Genomic DNA, 17,974 nt, shown 5'->3' with positions numbered 1-17,974 from the left:
CATGAGTCGACTCATGAGTCGACCCCTGCTGATTTGAGCCAAAAATTTCCAGAAAATCATTCTCTGGTTTTTGTAACAGAGGTCGACCCATGAGTCGACCCCTGAAGCATGAGTCGACTCATGAGTCGACCCCTGCGATGGAAAATGTCAGCAACGGCTATTTTTTTGCCCGTTTTAATTACCTTTTATGCTTCCTAAAATTGCTCTAACGGCTCTTTATCTGCCTAAATTATTTTCTCTTGCTTCTAATGCAATAAAATGCTTCAAATGGTGAAAGAAATTGCAGATTAAATAGCAGATCAAATGTGAGATCAAATTGTAGAGAAGGGAAGAGAAGAGAAAAGAGAGGATCCGAAATCTGCACGAAAAAGCCTGAGATCAACGAGATATTTGAGAGAAAAAGAAAAGAGGATCCAAAATCCACACGTGAGATTGTGAAAGAGATTCAAGAGCTTTCAAAGAGAGGATTTGTCACGACCTACTGTTTCAACTTTGATCTAGAGATCGTTCAAAGCTTTCAAGAGATCTTCAATCAACGATCATCCTCTTCTCAAGTGTTCATTCAAGCGTTCATCCACCTTGAGAAAATCCAAAAAGGGTTTCTTCATTTGAGTAAAGTTTTTATTGTTATATTCGCTCATTTAAGGAGCTGTTATTGTATTAATCTGTGCTCTAAACTATCTTAATATTTGTGAGTAATTGTTCTTATTTTTGGAGGGTTTCCAAAATAAGAGAAGGTTGATCCGAACCTGAAATCGGAGTATTTTGAGTTTACTTGTACCCGAGAAATAAGTGATCTAGCTTGGGATAGCTAGTGTCGGAGTTTTCGACGTTTTGTATTCAGGTTGAATACAAGCATAGTGGATTGAAATTCTCAAGTAGGAGCTTGGGGAGTGGATGTAGGTGCAAGGTTGGCACCGAACCACTATAAATTCTTGTGTTTGTGGTGTGCTTTATTGTTTCTCGTTATTTCTTTATTATATCCTTGCATTCTTGCTTTAGAAAATTAATATTGATTTAAAGTCTTTGTTCTCATTCATCATAAGTAATTAATTAAGTCTAAAATTTTTAGAAATCCAATTCACCCCCCCCTCTTGGGTTGCATAGCTGGGCAACACTTTGAAATAGCCAATTTGTAAAACATGAACAGAGGAATTGATATCCTTTGTGTTGCAAAGTAGCTAAATTGAGCTTCAAATACCATAATGTTAAAAGCAATGATAGCCTATTAGAAGACCATGTACTTTGAAATTTTTCTCAGTTGAAAAAAAAAAAAGGCACTCCGGATTAATGAAGTAGGTTTCATCAACTAGCAAATATCCACTAATTCTGAACTCTCTTTTGAATGCTCTGATTGGTTGTAGTCCAACTTGCCAAAGAGGGATAACAAATCATAGCATCCAGTGTTCAAGTCGAAGTTTGAGATGTGAAGTGCGGGTGATGAGATCAAAATTACATATTGAGAACCTCAAATTTTATATACTCTCGAATATCAACACTTCATCAGATTGGTCCATGTCTTTGTCCTAAGATAGAGTAGTTCCATTCCCATATGATCAATTTATCCTCCACAAGGAGTGTTTTCTCAGCTAAGATAAGATCAACAATACTATAATTCTTCACAATGATCACCAGCATTTCAACCACATGAACTCACTAGATAATCATAACCATTTGACAATGGAAAGTATGCAATTGGCTACGAAAACCAAATTCTGAATGCGAATACTATAGTCATAGATGTGTTCATGTCTAAAAAAATCCTACCAGTGAATCTAGAAAGCAAAGGAGGAGGAATCTGTACCTTACTGCACCTAAGAGCTGAACAATTCAAGACAAATTTAACATGGTCTAAAAGTGAAGCCCTGAAGAAAGCCGAGTCCTTGATACCACCACTGACCTTCCCCTGCACCATGAACACCTCACACATGGCTAACCATATTCACATCACCCATTCCAAGGACAAGAAGGAACAAAAAAAAAAGCGTGACTACATGTGTCTCCAAACTCACCTCTTTGTGGGTGGAGAGAGCAGAAGGAAAGAAGGAAGCCTAGAGGACCATTAAGAATTTCTAGTGTCAAAGAGTGGTTGATAGTAGAGCGAGGAGCCGTTGAGGCACTGGAGGATGGAGGGGGAGGGCTTATAAAAGGGATAGCATGACTGGATAAGGCAATAAAAACCAACCCAACACACGCCAACTCGGTTGGATATCCTCCAATGGGATTTTCTGGTTTAGATTTCTTCTTGATGATATTTTGGCCTATTTCTCGATCCCTCTACTGTCCCAGAATAGATTGTCCTGATGGACGCTCGGTCGAAGAGGAATAGCGGACCCGAATATCCTATCCCAAAAGTTATAGTGAAGCCATTAGGCCAGGGTCCCTTATCTTGCTATATGGTTGCCATCTTAGATATTTAGTCACATAAAGAAAAAAAAATTATTAGATGGAGGAGATTCAGTGGACTAGCCTAATAGTCGCTCACCCAGATCTAGTGGACCACTAATCACTCACCCAGATCCAATGGACGAGTCCAATACTCAGTTGCCATATTATCTCCCCTTATATTATTTAAACTATTCAAGATTAAAATAGAGGTGATAACCTATCATATTATCCACCATACATATGCTCCAGGATTTGGATTGGCATCGGATCTGATCTGTCTAATAATTTCTTGTGAGAAGGGTAAGGCCTTGGTCTCTCTCGATGGCATGTTTGCATTGTAGGCCTGATATATTGGTAACATTGCTCTAATTGGTTGTAGGTTATTTCGGGCTCTTGGAATGATATTGAAACCTAATGTGAAGTATTATTCAGAATAAGAGACATGTCAAATAATATAAGGGGGTGTTTGGTTCACGGTTGAAATCAAAATTGAAATGGAAATTGGATTGGATTGGAATCAGAATTGAAATAGCCTAATCCCCTAAAGTATTTGGTTTGTGATTTGAATCAGAATTGAAATAGATGATTCCCATTATTGTTGCTTGGTTCATTTGAAGATAGGAATCAGAGTCAACTCAATTTTTATTTTCACTTTTAACTAAAATCTTTTAAAATTAATTATTTTAAAATTAAAATTAAATAAAAATAAATATAATAATAATATATTTTATTTTTTTAAAAAAATTATTGGAGCCCCACGACATCGAACCCTAAGCCTAACTCTTCCCCCCTCTCACTGTGATGGCTACCACCATCTGCCCCCTAATTACCATCTAGCCCCCTGAGGGAGAGATGGCCACCGACGGATCCAACTCGTTACCATCTAGCCCCCTGAGGGAGACATGGCCACCAACGGATCCAACTCTATCCCCCTTTCCGACATCCTCAAGGCCTTGATCTGCCCTGACATTGTCCATTTCGTCCACCCCAACCTCTTCAAGAACCGCCGCCAGCCCTATGCCATTTTCTAGCTCCCCAGTCACCAAACCTCTATGGAGTCTTAGGGCACCGATCGCACCATCTCCCGTATCCCCTGCATCCCTGATGGTGGCACCCACTGTGTTGGCCAAGGAGCATTCGGCAACATAGTCTGCAGTGGCTGGATGTTCGTTCCCACAAAGATCTGGCATCGTTGGCACTGCCGCATCAATGTCAACCAGCATCTTTTTGACATAGTCTCCACCCTCGCTGCCTCCGCCATCCCCTCCTGGGTCATGGCTCGAGGCCACCGCATCGAGTTCATCCCTGAGCTTCCTCTTATCATTTATGACTCTGCTGAGGATGTTGTGTTCAAACCAGATCTAGTGGTAGGTGTCGGTGGCGTTCTTCTGCTCAATGGAGGAGCAAAAGATGGCCTTGAGGGCGAGGGCCTCAAGGGAGGAAGGGGAGCAAATGAGGAAGATGATTTATTTTTTTATTCTTATTCTAGTGCAATGAGATTTTGATTTCATTGGGGTGGATCCGGATTCGATTAGGGAAGGAATGGATTATTTTCATTCCTCTATGGAATGGAAATCGAAATAGGATTCACCCCAATCAAATAGCTAGAATGGGAGTCATCCATTCCAATTTTCATTTCAGATCTTAAATTATCCAATCAAACACCCCCTAAAAATGTTACACATGAGCTGGGGCTTGTCATAGTGGTTATATCTTTTTCTTTCTCACAATAATAGCAGAATCTGAATTTGATTCTTGGTTTATGCATCCCTATAACTCTAAACATGAGTAACTACAGTATAGGTGGATTTCTCTCCTTTCCACCAAAAAAAAATTCATATAGTGTTAGATATTGGTTATTAGCAATTGGCTAAAAATAGAGCTAACATTATGTTGGTGTGGTTTCTCCTCATGTTGGACTCATACCCTCCTAAAATAAAACAAAAAGGATGAGATGGTGTTTTGAGGTCACACATTGTTGGGGCAATAAAGAGTTTGTGTGGCATGAAAATAGAGACAATGGTAATAGGGAAGAAAAAAGAAATTTTGATGCTATTTTATCAAATAATCGGATGGTTAATCATATCTCAATTTTCACAAAATCTCAGTATATTATTTTGAAAATCGAGAGCTACAAGTTGAATGATTTTGATTTTTGAGAAGCCTTCTCCATTAATTATTTCAAGTATCCATATTTTTGATAAGATCTATCCTCTAGTTTTGTTTATTGTTGAAATTTGTATTATTAGTAAATGATTATTTTTATTATGAAATCTAAGATTTATTTTTAATGATATATTTATGTAATCTTTAGTTAATCTAGAGAAGATTTTAATCCTATTAATTTTAATCCTATTATTCTAAATAGTAAGAGATTCATATCAAAATTATGATGTCTTTTTTTATGGGTTGCTTGATTTCTTTTTGCTTACTAAATTATTTGAGTAAATTGTGGAGATTATTTTGCTTTACTATGTCCTATTTAATTGCACAAAAAGGAAAAAAAAGCTTGCAACTTTATTATTCCTAATTATAGTTTTTTTTCTAATAAAGTGGTATCAGAGCAAGCTTGTTACTAGTTAAAGTTTTTTGTATTGATTAAATGAAAGAATATATAAATGGAAGTATGGTTAAACTTACATCATCTAATTATTCAATTTAAAAGTTTTGAAAGAAAAATTTATTATTCTACAAAGATTTGTATGATTCCACTGAAGAATATAATACCAAACTAAGTGAGAAAATTCAATAAGAGTAGCAAAAAATAAATAAAAAGATGGTTGGATTAATTAGACAATGGATAGATGATAGTGTTTTTCATCATTTTGTCATGGAGGCTGTTGCTGCAAGGCTTCGAAAGATTATTAATATGGCTAGAGATGGGTATCACCTGAAATTTGAGATGTTGAGAGAATCTGCAAGGAAAGTCCATACTCACCAAAAGCATTCTAGCAGAGGACCCTTCAATGCTTAAGTTAGCCAAAGCTTTAGGAATAGTAGAGAGAAAAGATGAAGTGAGATTGTGTGGTGCAGGATGCCCTTCTTCTCCTCCCATTTCAGCTTTTCTTACATTGGGATCCCCTTCATGCCTCTTTTATTTGAAAGTTGAGCCCGTAGGTTGTTAGCCAAAATTTGTAGGTTTGTAAGGCCTGATTCTTTCGACCATTAGAACACATTCTGGCCATTTATTTGAAGAAAAATCTTTCGCTAGTCATAGAACAAGGATGTTGGTTGTGGGTATTGTCATGACCTTCATTCGGGTGGCTAGTCGAGCTGGCGATTTGAAGTGAGCGCAGGGTTGAAGTCTCGAGCCCCCATCCGATGTGGCTTCGTCAAATTACTTTGGATGCTCACCATGGGAATAGTTGATCTAGTCCTTAGGTCATCTGTATAGTATTTGCCTCCCACTCTCAAGTTTGAAGTTGTCTTTCAACTTGGGATGAAGGGAGTACTTACCTTGGTAGTCGAACTGCCGACCCAGTTCCCACATGGATCATCTGCATTACTATGCTTTGAAAAAGCTTTTGAGGACCAATGATGCATCATTTTACGATCCGTGCTACCATTGTTAGGAAGAGAATTTGAGGTGTCATGGAATGATGCTTCCGAAGAAAAGAAATCTGGAGATTATCTTTGCACTCACGGGGACTCACCATGTGGCAGTAAGTCTCGAGGTGCACTTTACAAGTTGCCTCATATGGCTCGATGATGGGAGGGTGTGACGAAGAGTCACAAGGTTTATTGCTCCCAAGGTTGGCCAAATGACAAAATCTAATGATTTGATGGCCAAATCCATACCATTGGTGGTTTGTATAAATAGATCACCCATCTGGTTAGATTTCTTGTCATCCAATTGCCAGTTACTCTTTTGTCGTTATAGCCATCGAAGAAAATTTTTTTTTGTCTTGTCTTGGAGTAATGAAGCTGTCATTGTCATCCATCAAACTAGTGATGAAGAAGAAGATGAACTCTTCAGATAGAGAGTCCTCATCCAAGAAGGTGAGGAGTACCCAGTCGGAGCCTCCTACTTTTGATCTATCACTTACCCCTAGTGGGGACTGAGGATAACTCGGTTGTGGTCATGCTACTGCATCAGTTGCATTGGAGTCGCTTCAGGTTTTTTTTCTTTTGGGCTAGGCTTAGCCTCCTTGCATGGGGTCAAATGGATTGGCGATGCTTGGGGTGGACCCTTCTTTGCCTAGGAATAGAGGAGGGTTCACCGAGGCTGCAGTAGGGGTTTCCATCGAGGCTAGGTTTAGATGCATCGAGAAGTATAAGGCTTCAGTGGATTTTAAGCATGAGATCATCGAGGCATCTTTGGCTGCCATCATTTAGGACTGCAAGGCATGCTTGCAGTGGATAGTCCCGAAGTTAAACCTAAGATACCTTTGCCCCAAGAACAGTGATGAAGAAGTTGGGGCATTTTCTTCGGATGACTGATTCTTCCTCTTTTTTGTATTTTTTTTTTGTGCCTTCTCTTTGACAAAATTTTATAAATAAACTTTTTGATTAATGAAAAACATATTTTCACCTTGTTTACCTTTCACATGAAGTCTTATGCTTCTTTGTGATGGTTGTGCTAATTAATGCTCATTGTGATCAAGGGCTTGGGTGGCTTGGTTGGGTTAGTTTCCATAACTAAGCTAGGGTCTCCCTATTGCATATCTGAAAATGATATTTAATATATTTTTATTCTTTCAAATATTTATTTATAATGTATTGATATGTAATGATGTTTAATACAAATAACATTTTTTATTTATAATACATTGGTATCTAAAAATGATATTTAATGCAAATAATATTTTTTGTTTGCCTATGTAATGATCCCGTGGTTCTGGACTGTGCCGGCAGGTTCTGAGCTATGCCGATGGGTTCTGAACTATCGACTTCTGGATTATACCAGCAGTTTATAGGCCGTGCCACTTTACGATGGGTTCTAGACCGTGCATAAGCCTAGGCTTGTTGAGTAGAATGTCATGGTGCAATGTCATATAAAGTAGCTAAATAGAATGTTATTGGCCCTTAGGATTTTTCCTTATTCATGGGTGGTCCAAAGTGAACATGATAAGTCATCCAAATCCAAAATTATTTTCTTTGTTTTTTAATGTATAATCTTATTTTTTAATGTATAATCAATCCATAAATCGGGTGCTTTGATAACCTTTTTATCGAGTAAAATACGTGAAAATCACTTTTGATGCCTAGAGGTAGTCATAGCCTTTGGACTCAGAAGAACCATTGTTATCCATGGGACAAGACAATGATGATCCATTGACTTCCTTGAAACGTTAGCTAATCATAACAACTTTGATAGTTGACTTAGTTCGACATTCTATGTTGTTTATATCTTTTGTTGTTTTACAATGTTATTACTTAATTTTGATATGCACGAATTACTGAAGCTAGCAATATACTTATCTCAAATATATGCCGCTTGTTTCTTGGCTCACTTGATGGATGGTTCGATTTCTTGCTATAGTATTAATGATTTATTTATTTATATAAATTTTATCATTAAAAAATTACACATGATACTCTAGTTGACACTCTATATTACATCAAAAAGAGAACCGAAGGTTCATCAAACTTACCCATCAAAGAATATTATTTGATTTGCAAGCAAAATTTTATTATATAACAATCATTCATATAACTAATTTTGGAACTAATTTGGATTTTTTTTTTCTTATTCACATCTCACATATGATAGTATCTCTTGCACATTTCAAATTCTTTTTTTTTATTCCAACAAATTTATTTTCTAACAATTTTATCCACCTCCAATATCCATCTCTCATTTTGATTTTTTTATTATTTATTTATTTAATAATATTTTTTAATCTAAATTCTTTTATTAAACATGCATGGGTAGCTCTATTATAGTAATATAAAAATAAAAAAAATAACATATAACGGACGCATATATATTAACATCATTAATATTTAAAAAAAAGAAAAAAAAAAAGAAGAAAAAGACCGAATCAGCCTTTCCGAGTCCTTGTCCAAGCTTGTGAGGCCCCCGGCGGAGCTTGGACTTTTCCAGCCACCCCAACCACGTAGACGAAGAAGAAATCACCCGCCGTCGGAGTTGCGGGAACCCAGCATCCAACGGCCTTAGATTCATGCCAGCCCTCAAATCTTGGACCCCTCGAGCGAAAGAGCCGGGACTGGGGAACACGGTAGATGGATCCGGTAAGAGATGCAGCTGGTAGGGTTTAGATTTAACTAAAAGCACGAAGCGGCAACGACTGATCGGACGGACAGGACTACGTGAGCAGTCCCCCGTGATTCGTGACACTGTATCCATACCAGTGAATGAGCTGTGGGACCGACGGTTCCCTTCGATCTCCAAACGAGTAGATCTGCGGTGGATCGTGCAATTCGAGCAAGCCAAGGGTTCGCCGCGAGGCAGGCGGATAATAGAAAGTCGGGACGGTTCCCGTGCGCCTCCGGATCAGAATTAGGGCACGACGGAGAGCGGTAGGGGGTGGTGACGCGACTCCTCCGAGAGCGAAGGAGAGGACGGGAGAGGCGAGGCGAAAGGTGGGTTGTTTCCTTCCACTTTTCGGCGATTTTTCGCCCGTATTTTCCTGTGTTTTCTCATGATTATTGGTGGGGTTTGAGCTGAAAGATAACTCCAGATGGTTGACGTCCGATGAGAGTGAGCGAGGGAGAGATTAGTCATCGATAATTTTCTCGGGAATGATTCTCGTCATTCGGCTTGGGAAAAATCTTAATTTTTTCTTAGCTAGGGTTTACTAGATTGAGGAATTTTTCCTCTTCCCCTCTTCCATCTCGACGTATTTGATTGATTCACTACCCCAAGATGGCTTTGAGTGCGTTTTTTGCTAGTTTGATGTATGGTCGGCGTTTGGATGAATCAGTGATGTGGGATTTTCCTAAATTCTTTCTAATTTTGGTCATGTGTGGGTTAATTTAGTTTGTCGCGAGCCCTTGTAAGCTGCTTCTGAAGTCAAGGCTAGCTTGCTTTGATCATTTCCACTCCACTATAATCCGTGTCCTCTCGAAGCGAGGACAAAAGAACGTTATGGAGCTGTTATTGGGTGCTTATATGCTTAGTATATGCAGTTTGATGGTGGGTGTAGCTCATGATGGGAAGGTCTTGAATCGAGGAGATATAATAGGATAGATAAAGTCCAGTATGAAGCTCAGGTTACAAAAAGCTTCTTGTTTTGGCTGAGGGTTTTTGCAAGAAGTGACCTTTTGGGTGGCCCTGCCTTGGACAGGGATTGTTTGTTTGGTTCATGGTGGAAAGTCCGGCAGTCTCTGTGAGGAGGTTTCGTTGCCAGGATCGATGAGTTCCATAGCTTTGTGTGTGATTCTGTCTCAGACCAATTGGTGCAAGTGAGCTGCTTCCTCCGTTTTGTTTCACTAAACTTACCAAAACCCTCCCAGTTGCAGTAACCTACCTTAACGCGGATGTGATTGGAGGACAAATTACAGAAGCCAAGTCTGCTATAATGACCTTTTACTTACATTATACATACTTCTATAAGCCAGATGCATCCGATCAAGCACTATAAATCAAGCTATGCAAACCAGTTAATTATGAAAATAGGTAGTTGTACATAACTCTAGATACTATAATTACTCCAAATGTAATTCCAGCTTACAAGAAACCCTTAGTTACCAGTAACCAAACAATCCCTTATAAACTGTCGATGGATATAATCAATGTGTGATGCTTATATGATGAGTGCATCTCTGGACATTGGTGCATGTTACCAATAGATATGATTGTAAGTGATGCAACAGCTGTTCATGTTTCTTTCAGATCTAAACATTACCATGATGAGCAGATTGTGGTTCTTGTTGCTGTTTTGCTTTTTTGTTTACTTGTTTGAATTGGGAAGCCTTGCAGGTTTTGATTTTCTAGCTATGGAGAGTACGTCAAGCGAAGATGATGGATCGCTACGAGATAACAATATGGACCTCAATGATGACAACATGGACCACCATATGACGTTGGAGGTCAGCAGTCACTTGGTTGAAGCGGATAATCTGTTCTCTTCCCATCAGCAGGGTGCTGAGAATCTTGAACCATTTGTTGGTATGGAGTTTGAATCTGAGGAAGCGGCAAAGCTGTTCTACATGGCCTATGCTAGTCGTGTGGGGTTTTCTGTGCGTATCAGCAAGTCCCGTCGCTCAAGAAATGATGAGTCCATCATTATGCGGCGTTTTGTGTGTTCCAAGGAGGGCTTCCATTTGAAAAAGGGTAATTATGATGATGGCAAGAAGAAGAGAAAAAGAGCCACCATAAGAGAAGGTTGCAAGGCAATGATTGAGGTAATTCAAAAGTATTATGGCAGGTGGGTTGTTACGAAGCTTGTCAAGGAGCATAGTCATGTTGTGGCAGCACCAAACAGAGTGCGTTATGTTGTACCTGAGGAATATGCTCAAGCAGACCCATATGTTGGAATGGAGTTTCCATCTCATGAAGCTGCCCAGACATACTATTATGCATATGCCAGCCGTATTGGGTTTGATGTCCGTATTAGGCTGTCTCGTCGTTCAACAAGGGATGAGACCTTTGTCATGCGGCGGTTTGTCTGTACAAAAGAGGGTTTCAATCCGTATGAAGACAATTACGATGAAAACAAGAAAAAGAGAAATCGAACTCCCACGAGGGAAGGTTGCAAGGCAATGTTTGAAGTAATTAAAAAAGATTATGATAAATGGATTGTTTCTAAGCTTGTCACAGAGCATACTCATGATCTTGCAATTGCACCGAGCAAGGTGCATTATATTCAGTCTCAGAGTGAAGTAGTTGTTCTTACAAAAAGTGGTACTGTTAATCAGGAGAAGTCAGCAACTCCATCTAACTCAAAAGCACCACTTGGAGAATCATTTGGGGGTTTCAATAATCTTCTCTCAAATGATCCGGATTATAGGAGTGATATGAAGAATGTTGGGAAAAATGCCTTTGGAGTGGAAGACACTCAAAATCTTTTAGAGTATTTTAAAAGGATGCATGCAGAGAACCAGACATTCTCTTATGCATTTCAAGTTGACAAAAATAATTGTCTGACACATGCATTCTGGACCGATGCAAAAGCTAAGATGGCTTACTATTGCTTTGGTGATGCTGTTACATTTGACACGTCATTTAAGGAGGATAAAAACATGATGCCATTTGTCATGTTCACAGGTGTGAATCATCACTTCCAGTCTGTAATTTTTGGATGTGCCTTGATTACAGATGAGACAGAAGCTTCATATGCTTGGTTATTTGAGAACTGGCTACTAGCTATGTGTGGACGCCCTCCAGTTTCACTAATTACTGATTTCCATGAGGCCATGGGGTCATCAATTTCAAAGGTGTTCCCAGCAACTCGTCATCGATGCTGCAAGTGGCATATATTAAGTAAGTGCAAGGAAAAGCTGGCTAATGTGTATCTAACATGTGCTACTTTTGAAGAGGAATTGGAAAAGTGTGTCAATGAGTCTGAAACATTTGAAATATTTGAGTCACAGTGGAAATCTATCTTTGATAAGTATGACCTGGGAGAGAACTCGTGGATGCAATTTTTATATAGTATTCGGCAAAAATGGGTTCCCGTGTACCTTAAGGATACATTTACTGCAGAAATCTCAGCAATTCAAAGACCAGAAAGCTTGAACAAGTTCTTTGAGAAGTACTTCAACACAAAGACACCCGTACTAGTCTTTGTTTCTCTATTTGAACAAGCGATGGCAGGATGGTATGAAAGGGAAAACTTGGAAGATTTAGCTACATCATTTACCAGACCAATTTTGAAGACTCCATCAAACATGTTAAAGCAAGTAGTAGAATACTACACAAGAACAATATTTGATATATTTCAGGAGGAATTCGTTGAATCGTTGGGTTATTATGTTGATAAGATTCAGGATGGAGAGGTTAGCAAGTATAATGTTGCAAAAGAGGAGGATGCCCATACTACATACATTGTCACTCATGATTTCTCACAAAAAAGAACTAATTGTAGTTGCTGCAAGTTTGAGACTTCTGGCATTTTGTGTAGGCATATATTGAGAGTCTTCTTAACAATTGATGTTCGTGTGCTCCCAGATTATTACATATTGAAACGGTGGACAAAAGATGCCAAGAGTGGCTATATGTTGGATGAATGTGTAAGGTACAATGAACTTTATCGTGATGCTGTTAAATATGCAAAAGAGGGTTCAACGTCTGGAGAGGTTTACACAGTTGCAAAAGATTCGCTGCAGATTGCTTTTGCCGATGTTATTGCAGCAAAAAAAGACCTCATGAACCGATGTCCAATGTAGCAATGGCAAGATCTTCTGGGTTGTCGATTGGTACATATGTGAATTATGCTGCCCTGACCTATAGACTTGTGGAGTTCAGAATTTTATCAGTTTTCCTTTTTCCTTTTTTTTTTTTTTAAAATAATGATATGTTGCAGTTCTTATCAATACTTCAATAGAATATAAGAGCCATAACAAGTCATCCTTATCCCATCTATCTAGAATTGGTTTTGATCTTCCGTTTAACTTTTCCACCAAAGAAGGAAATATGTTGCAGGAAGTTTCTTTTCTCCCTTTTTGTTTTTTGCAGTTCTAGATGATAATCTCGTTGCAGAAAATGGACGTCTGCTTGAGGACTTTTGATTGCTGTAGTTCAGATATTATCATATGGACTGATGAGTTGTCACTGACATAAGTTTTATTTACAAAACATGTCATAGTAATCCTTATCTTTTATATGATGTTGCTTGATGCAATGATGGAACTATGTGCGTGCACAGGTTTGTGAATGTTTAACATTGGAAAAAGAATGATGAGGAGGTCATTTGTGAATTGACCATATTGGGGTGCCTGTATCCTCTTTGAAAGAGATTAATGTGATGTTGAACTATAATGTTTGACTTTATCCATTCCATGATTTCATTTTGATTTTCATTGCTAAAATCCTTTATCAATAAAGTTTTTGAGAAATTGTTAACCCAATTAGTTGTGCAATAGTATGGATCATCTAAAAGGATGTTTCTTGAAAACACTAGGGGAAGTTTGTTTACTTAGTAATAAAAGATTCGCCGTCTCGGTACCAAACCTTATACTGGTACTATCCTATTATAGTATCGATACGTGGTTCGGTACGGCACGAGACAGTATGTTAGTATGAGACTAATACTATATGACACATCCTGTACTGGGCGATACAACCCTTAGATCAGAAGTGGAGATCTTGGTTTATTTTTTACATATTCATTTATGATGTAGGACAATCTCACAGTAATGGTTTATCGGCTTATATGGTTCTAATTCTTAATCTTTTGTTTCCAATACTTCTTGAAAAGAATCTGTTTGGGAAACCTGGGTTTTATCGCTTTTGGTTGTGGCATGGCATTTCCTTGTCGATAATCATCTGACCTTGCACCAAGCTGCCAACACGAATCATTACTTAATTTATATGGACGATCATTGTGTAAATGGATTCAACTACTTTTATTGCATGCAATTTCTTTGTCAAAGTTGGTTGTACTTTGCAGCAAGCTGTCGTTGTCATTCATTTCTTGATTTCGATGATGAATCTTGATTAATGAGTTCATCATTTCTTAGTCATTTCTTTGTATGCCTTGTCTTTTGACAAGAAAGGCTGCAAGAGCTTCATATTTCATGATCGCTTCTTGATTTCTCTATGGGTTCTGAAAATAAGGTGCATGTTTGATGTGGATATTACAAATTATTGTGCATTTTATTTGACTTGTGCCTCATGTTTATAGTATAATGTGTAATTAAAAATAATGATGTCATGGATTTCTTGGTTTTGTGTGTCACTATATTAACTTAATGAACATGAAAACTAATTCGGTAGATAATATGTGAAGGAAGATGGTATGCTAAGGATGATGTCTTGAATATCAATTGATGGTGATATACGGCATACCAATTCAGTATATTTTCTGTTCACCAATGGAAGCACATTGTTACTTAATGCACTGTAGTAAATTGATGCTTCCCCCTTCGCTACTTTGGTGTTTAGTGATTGGTTTGCAGTATGGCATGTCTCCCATGTTGCTGCTCTTATGATGTTTACTGCGTAAATGATTTCTGGCTACAATTTTAGAGTGCAGCTGCAGGCTTCAATACTGCAAATGCAGCTGGTGGTACGGTTATATGTTGTCTTTGCTGCACAAACTGCAGATGATCAGGTATTTTTCCTTAATGGAGATGATAAATATCCTCTATTGTTGGTTTTACTGTGATAATGTTTCCGATGTACATTAATTTGTGCTTGGTGCTTCTACATGAAAAATGTCCATTTTGTGTTTACAATGCAACAACATGTTGTTATATTTGTTTGTGCTAATAGCCAAATTTGCATTCAAGGATGCTTCTGTGCTATTATAATAATTTGCTTCTGGCTATTTCAAAATTTTGGTGCTGGCATTGTCTATATACATAAGGGTGCTTATGCTAGTTGTCTCACACCCCTTGACGTCGTCATGCGCTTGACCGTTCTCTCTCTATTAAAGTTGTGTTATATATATATGAGCATTCTTAGCTTTCGGAAAGTATGATAAATTTTTGTGAGGATGCCTTCTAAAGTTTAGTTGATCGAGAGGATTCATGTGGAGCATTGAATTGTGTGGACTTGGGACAGCAGACTTTGTTGCATTGCTGTGCGAAACTGGATTACCATATGATCGATGAAAAGAACTACCAAGTCTCCAACGTGTGTTTGGTATGTTTAGGAAAAAAATCATCGGGGGATTAAAGATTTGGCCTTTTTTTAAAGTAAATTCTGAATAAATCTTTTGCTAGTAGATCCAAGTAGGTAATAATAAATAATTATTAGTACATTTAAAAATAAATCTAATAATCACTAAATATATTTAAAAAATATGATTTCAAAGTTCTAAGACTTGTTTGAGACGATGGGGAGAGAGGAATGAGAAAAAGCACCAAAAGAAGTTGGTGAACTTGTTCCTAAATTCAAGATCGAGGTGGCCGCTTTAGCTCTCTGAACGGGGTGACAGGATTCATCAAGGCTTAAAAATAACCAAACGATGGAAGTGGTTAAAAGTAACATCCCGGAAATCAAATGGTAAAAGTTCCGGAACTGACTTTTCCACGGAAGTCTCGTAGGTGATATCTCCTCCCTCGTTTCAACTTAATTAAAAGGAGCCCACTTTGGGATCGCTAATGGCCTATTTTTTTGATGGATAAATATTATTAAAAATTTTTTATTAATCAATTTATCTATATTGTTATATTATTTAAAATAAGTAAGTTATTTTTTATTGATAATATTTATTTATGAAATTAAAAAAAAATTATCTATCTAAAAGATGATTAAATTATTTTTTCATCAATCAATAAAATAAATATTTAATTTTATTTTTAAAATATTTTATTTTTATTTTCAATATCTTTATTATTCAATGCTTACTAACTCATTGTCCATTTTCTCCAGACCTAAATAACATAAAAGGTATTATAAAAAATATGAATAAATTTTAATAACTTACCCAAGAAGATAGTAATGCAAAAAACATATGTAATAAATTTGGAAGCCACTTTCTCATGTATAAAAAAATATAGATAAATTATTTTCTTATCTAAATATTATCTAAAAAAGATTTACTTAAAAAAATATAGATTTATAAGTAAATTTTTTATTCACAAAAGAGCAGACCATAGGATAGGTTCTACAATATTGTGGGTTTTTGGCTACCTAACTGACAAAATTGGTTAAGGACTCCAGAAGTGGAGAGGAGAAAAGATAATTTATGGAAAGTAAAGAGAAATCTTCTTATTTAATTAAAATTTTAAGAGAAGAGAGAATGGAAAAACTCTTCTCATGAAAAGATATTTTTCATGTTTTAATAGAAAATAAAAATTTATGGGAGAGATGAGTTTTGGGACTTTCCATAAGGTAGAAATTGATGATCTTTTTTTTCAAAAAATATCTTTTTAAGATTCATGACCAAAATTTTGTAAAATATTAATGAATAATTAAGATAAAATACTTAATAGTGATATATATCAAGATCTCTATTTTTTCTTCCTTACAAAATTAATATAATTTAATATTAATATTTTATTAATATTATTTTATTATTTATATTAATATAATTTAATATTAATATTTTATTAATATTATTTTATTATTTATATTAATATAATATAATATTTATATTAATATATATTATAATATTTATAATATATCAATATTATTTTAATATTTATACTAATATAATATTTTTAGTAATATTAATATAGTATTTATATTAATTTATTAATATTATATTGATATAATATTTATTTAATATTATATTTATATCTATATTAATAAATTTATTATATTAAAATATTAATATTATGTTAACATAATATTAATACATATATATTAGTATTATATTAATAAAATAAATTATTATGAACTAATATTATAATATAATATTATAATATTATATTTATATAATATTATAATATTATTTATATAAAGTTTAGGAGAACAAAGATATGGTCTTATATTTATGAAAGGTATATAATTATTTTTTATATTTTTTTAAAAAATGGATACTCAATCGAATATAAATCATTCTGAAATAAGCCACTTTATCATGGTCAATTAAACAATATCAAAATTATATTCCCAAGAAGTAACTGAAAGTTACTTCGAAGAAAAATAATTTTTGAGATAAAAAATTCCTAACATGAACTAAAGAAATCCTAAAGAGCATTGACACAAGATCCAAAGTTTTGCACTATTAAAAGATGAACAAAATGTTTACAATGTAATAACCATCGAATTCTCAATGGATATGATTTTCCTCAAGGTGTTCGTGAAACTTTCACCCAATCCTCTTACAATCAATACTTGAGATTAGGGCAAATAAGTATTTGATCCTTTAAAATATTTAGATCTATGATGCGTAGTCGTTGATAGCACCAAAAATAACTCTACTCACTACATAGGTAGGATGAGTCAAGATCGTATCCTCAGGGACCTTGGGCTAAGTTGAGATTACAAAATAAAAGAAAGAAGCATTGTTTTGATTTAGAAAATAAATTATCTTAAAATTGATGTAATTAGAAAATAAAGAGCTCGGGAGTTTTGAATTAATTTTGCACTAGCAGAGTTGTATCTCTTTTTTAATTAAATAGATGCGATTAATCTTAGAAAAAATACCTATCTTTTCTCGACACACTCCGTACCCGTAGATCACGGCGTGTCTCCGAAAAGTACTAGGTAAACAACTCTTCTTTTCTCGGCATGCTCCGTACCCGTAGATCACGGTGCGTCTCTGGAAAGTAAAAGTTGTTCCTAATATTAATCTAACAGGAAAGCATAAATAAAAGCATATGAAAGAGAGCAAATAAAGAACTAATGACGATTTAAATAAAAAGCATAATCTTTATTGCATATAAAGAAATACAAGAAAGTTTAGAACAATAAACCATTTCTGTGTCGTTATAAAATTTCTTCTCCACTCCCGAGACTGCTAGCCTAGCTGCTCATTGAGTAGTCCCTTTCTCTTCCTCTATGCAAGGCTCTAGAAGAATTTCTGAGCTCCCCCTCCAATGGGAGTACAAAAGTCTTTTTATAGGT

General features: G+C 36.1%; 1 protein-coding gene across 1 annotated transcript; it reads left to right on the top strand.

Annotated features, from left to right (window-relative positions):
- Window positions 1-8,799: 8,799 nt before the first annotated feature.
- On the top strand, window positions 8,800-12,858 carry LOC105035670 (protein FAR1-RELATED SEQUENCE 5). The gene is made up of 2 exons (XM_010911310.2): window positions 8,800-8,934; window positions 10,274-12,858. Exon 2 carries the CDS (start codon window positions 10,291-10,293, stop codon window positions 12,679-12,681), a length of 2,391 nt encoding a protein of 796 aa, XP_010909612.2. The 5' UTR covers window positions 8,800-8,934; window positions 10,274-10,290; the 3' UTR covers window positions 12,682-12,858.
- Window positions 12,859-17,974: the final 5,116 nt, after the last annotated feature.

This window comes from Elaeis guineensis, chromosome 11 (genome assembly GCF_000442705.2).
Source record: "Elaeis guineensis isolate ETL-2024a chromosome 11, EG11, whole genome shotgun sequence".
NCBI classification, from domain to species: Eukaryota; Viridiplantae; Streptophyta; class Magnoliopsida; order Arecales; family Arecaceae; genus Elaeis; species Elaeis guineensis.
The sequence above is the reverse complement of the archived record's forward strand: the minus strand, read 5'-3'. Positions and strand labels throughout refer to the sequence as shown.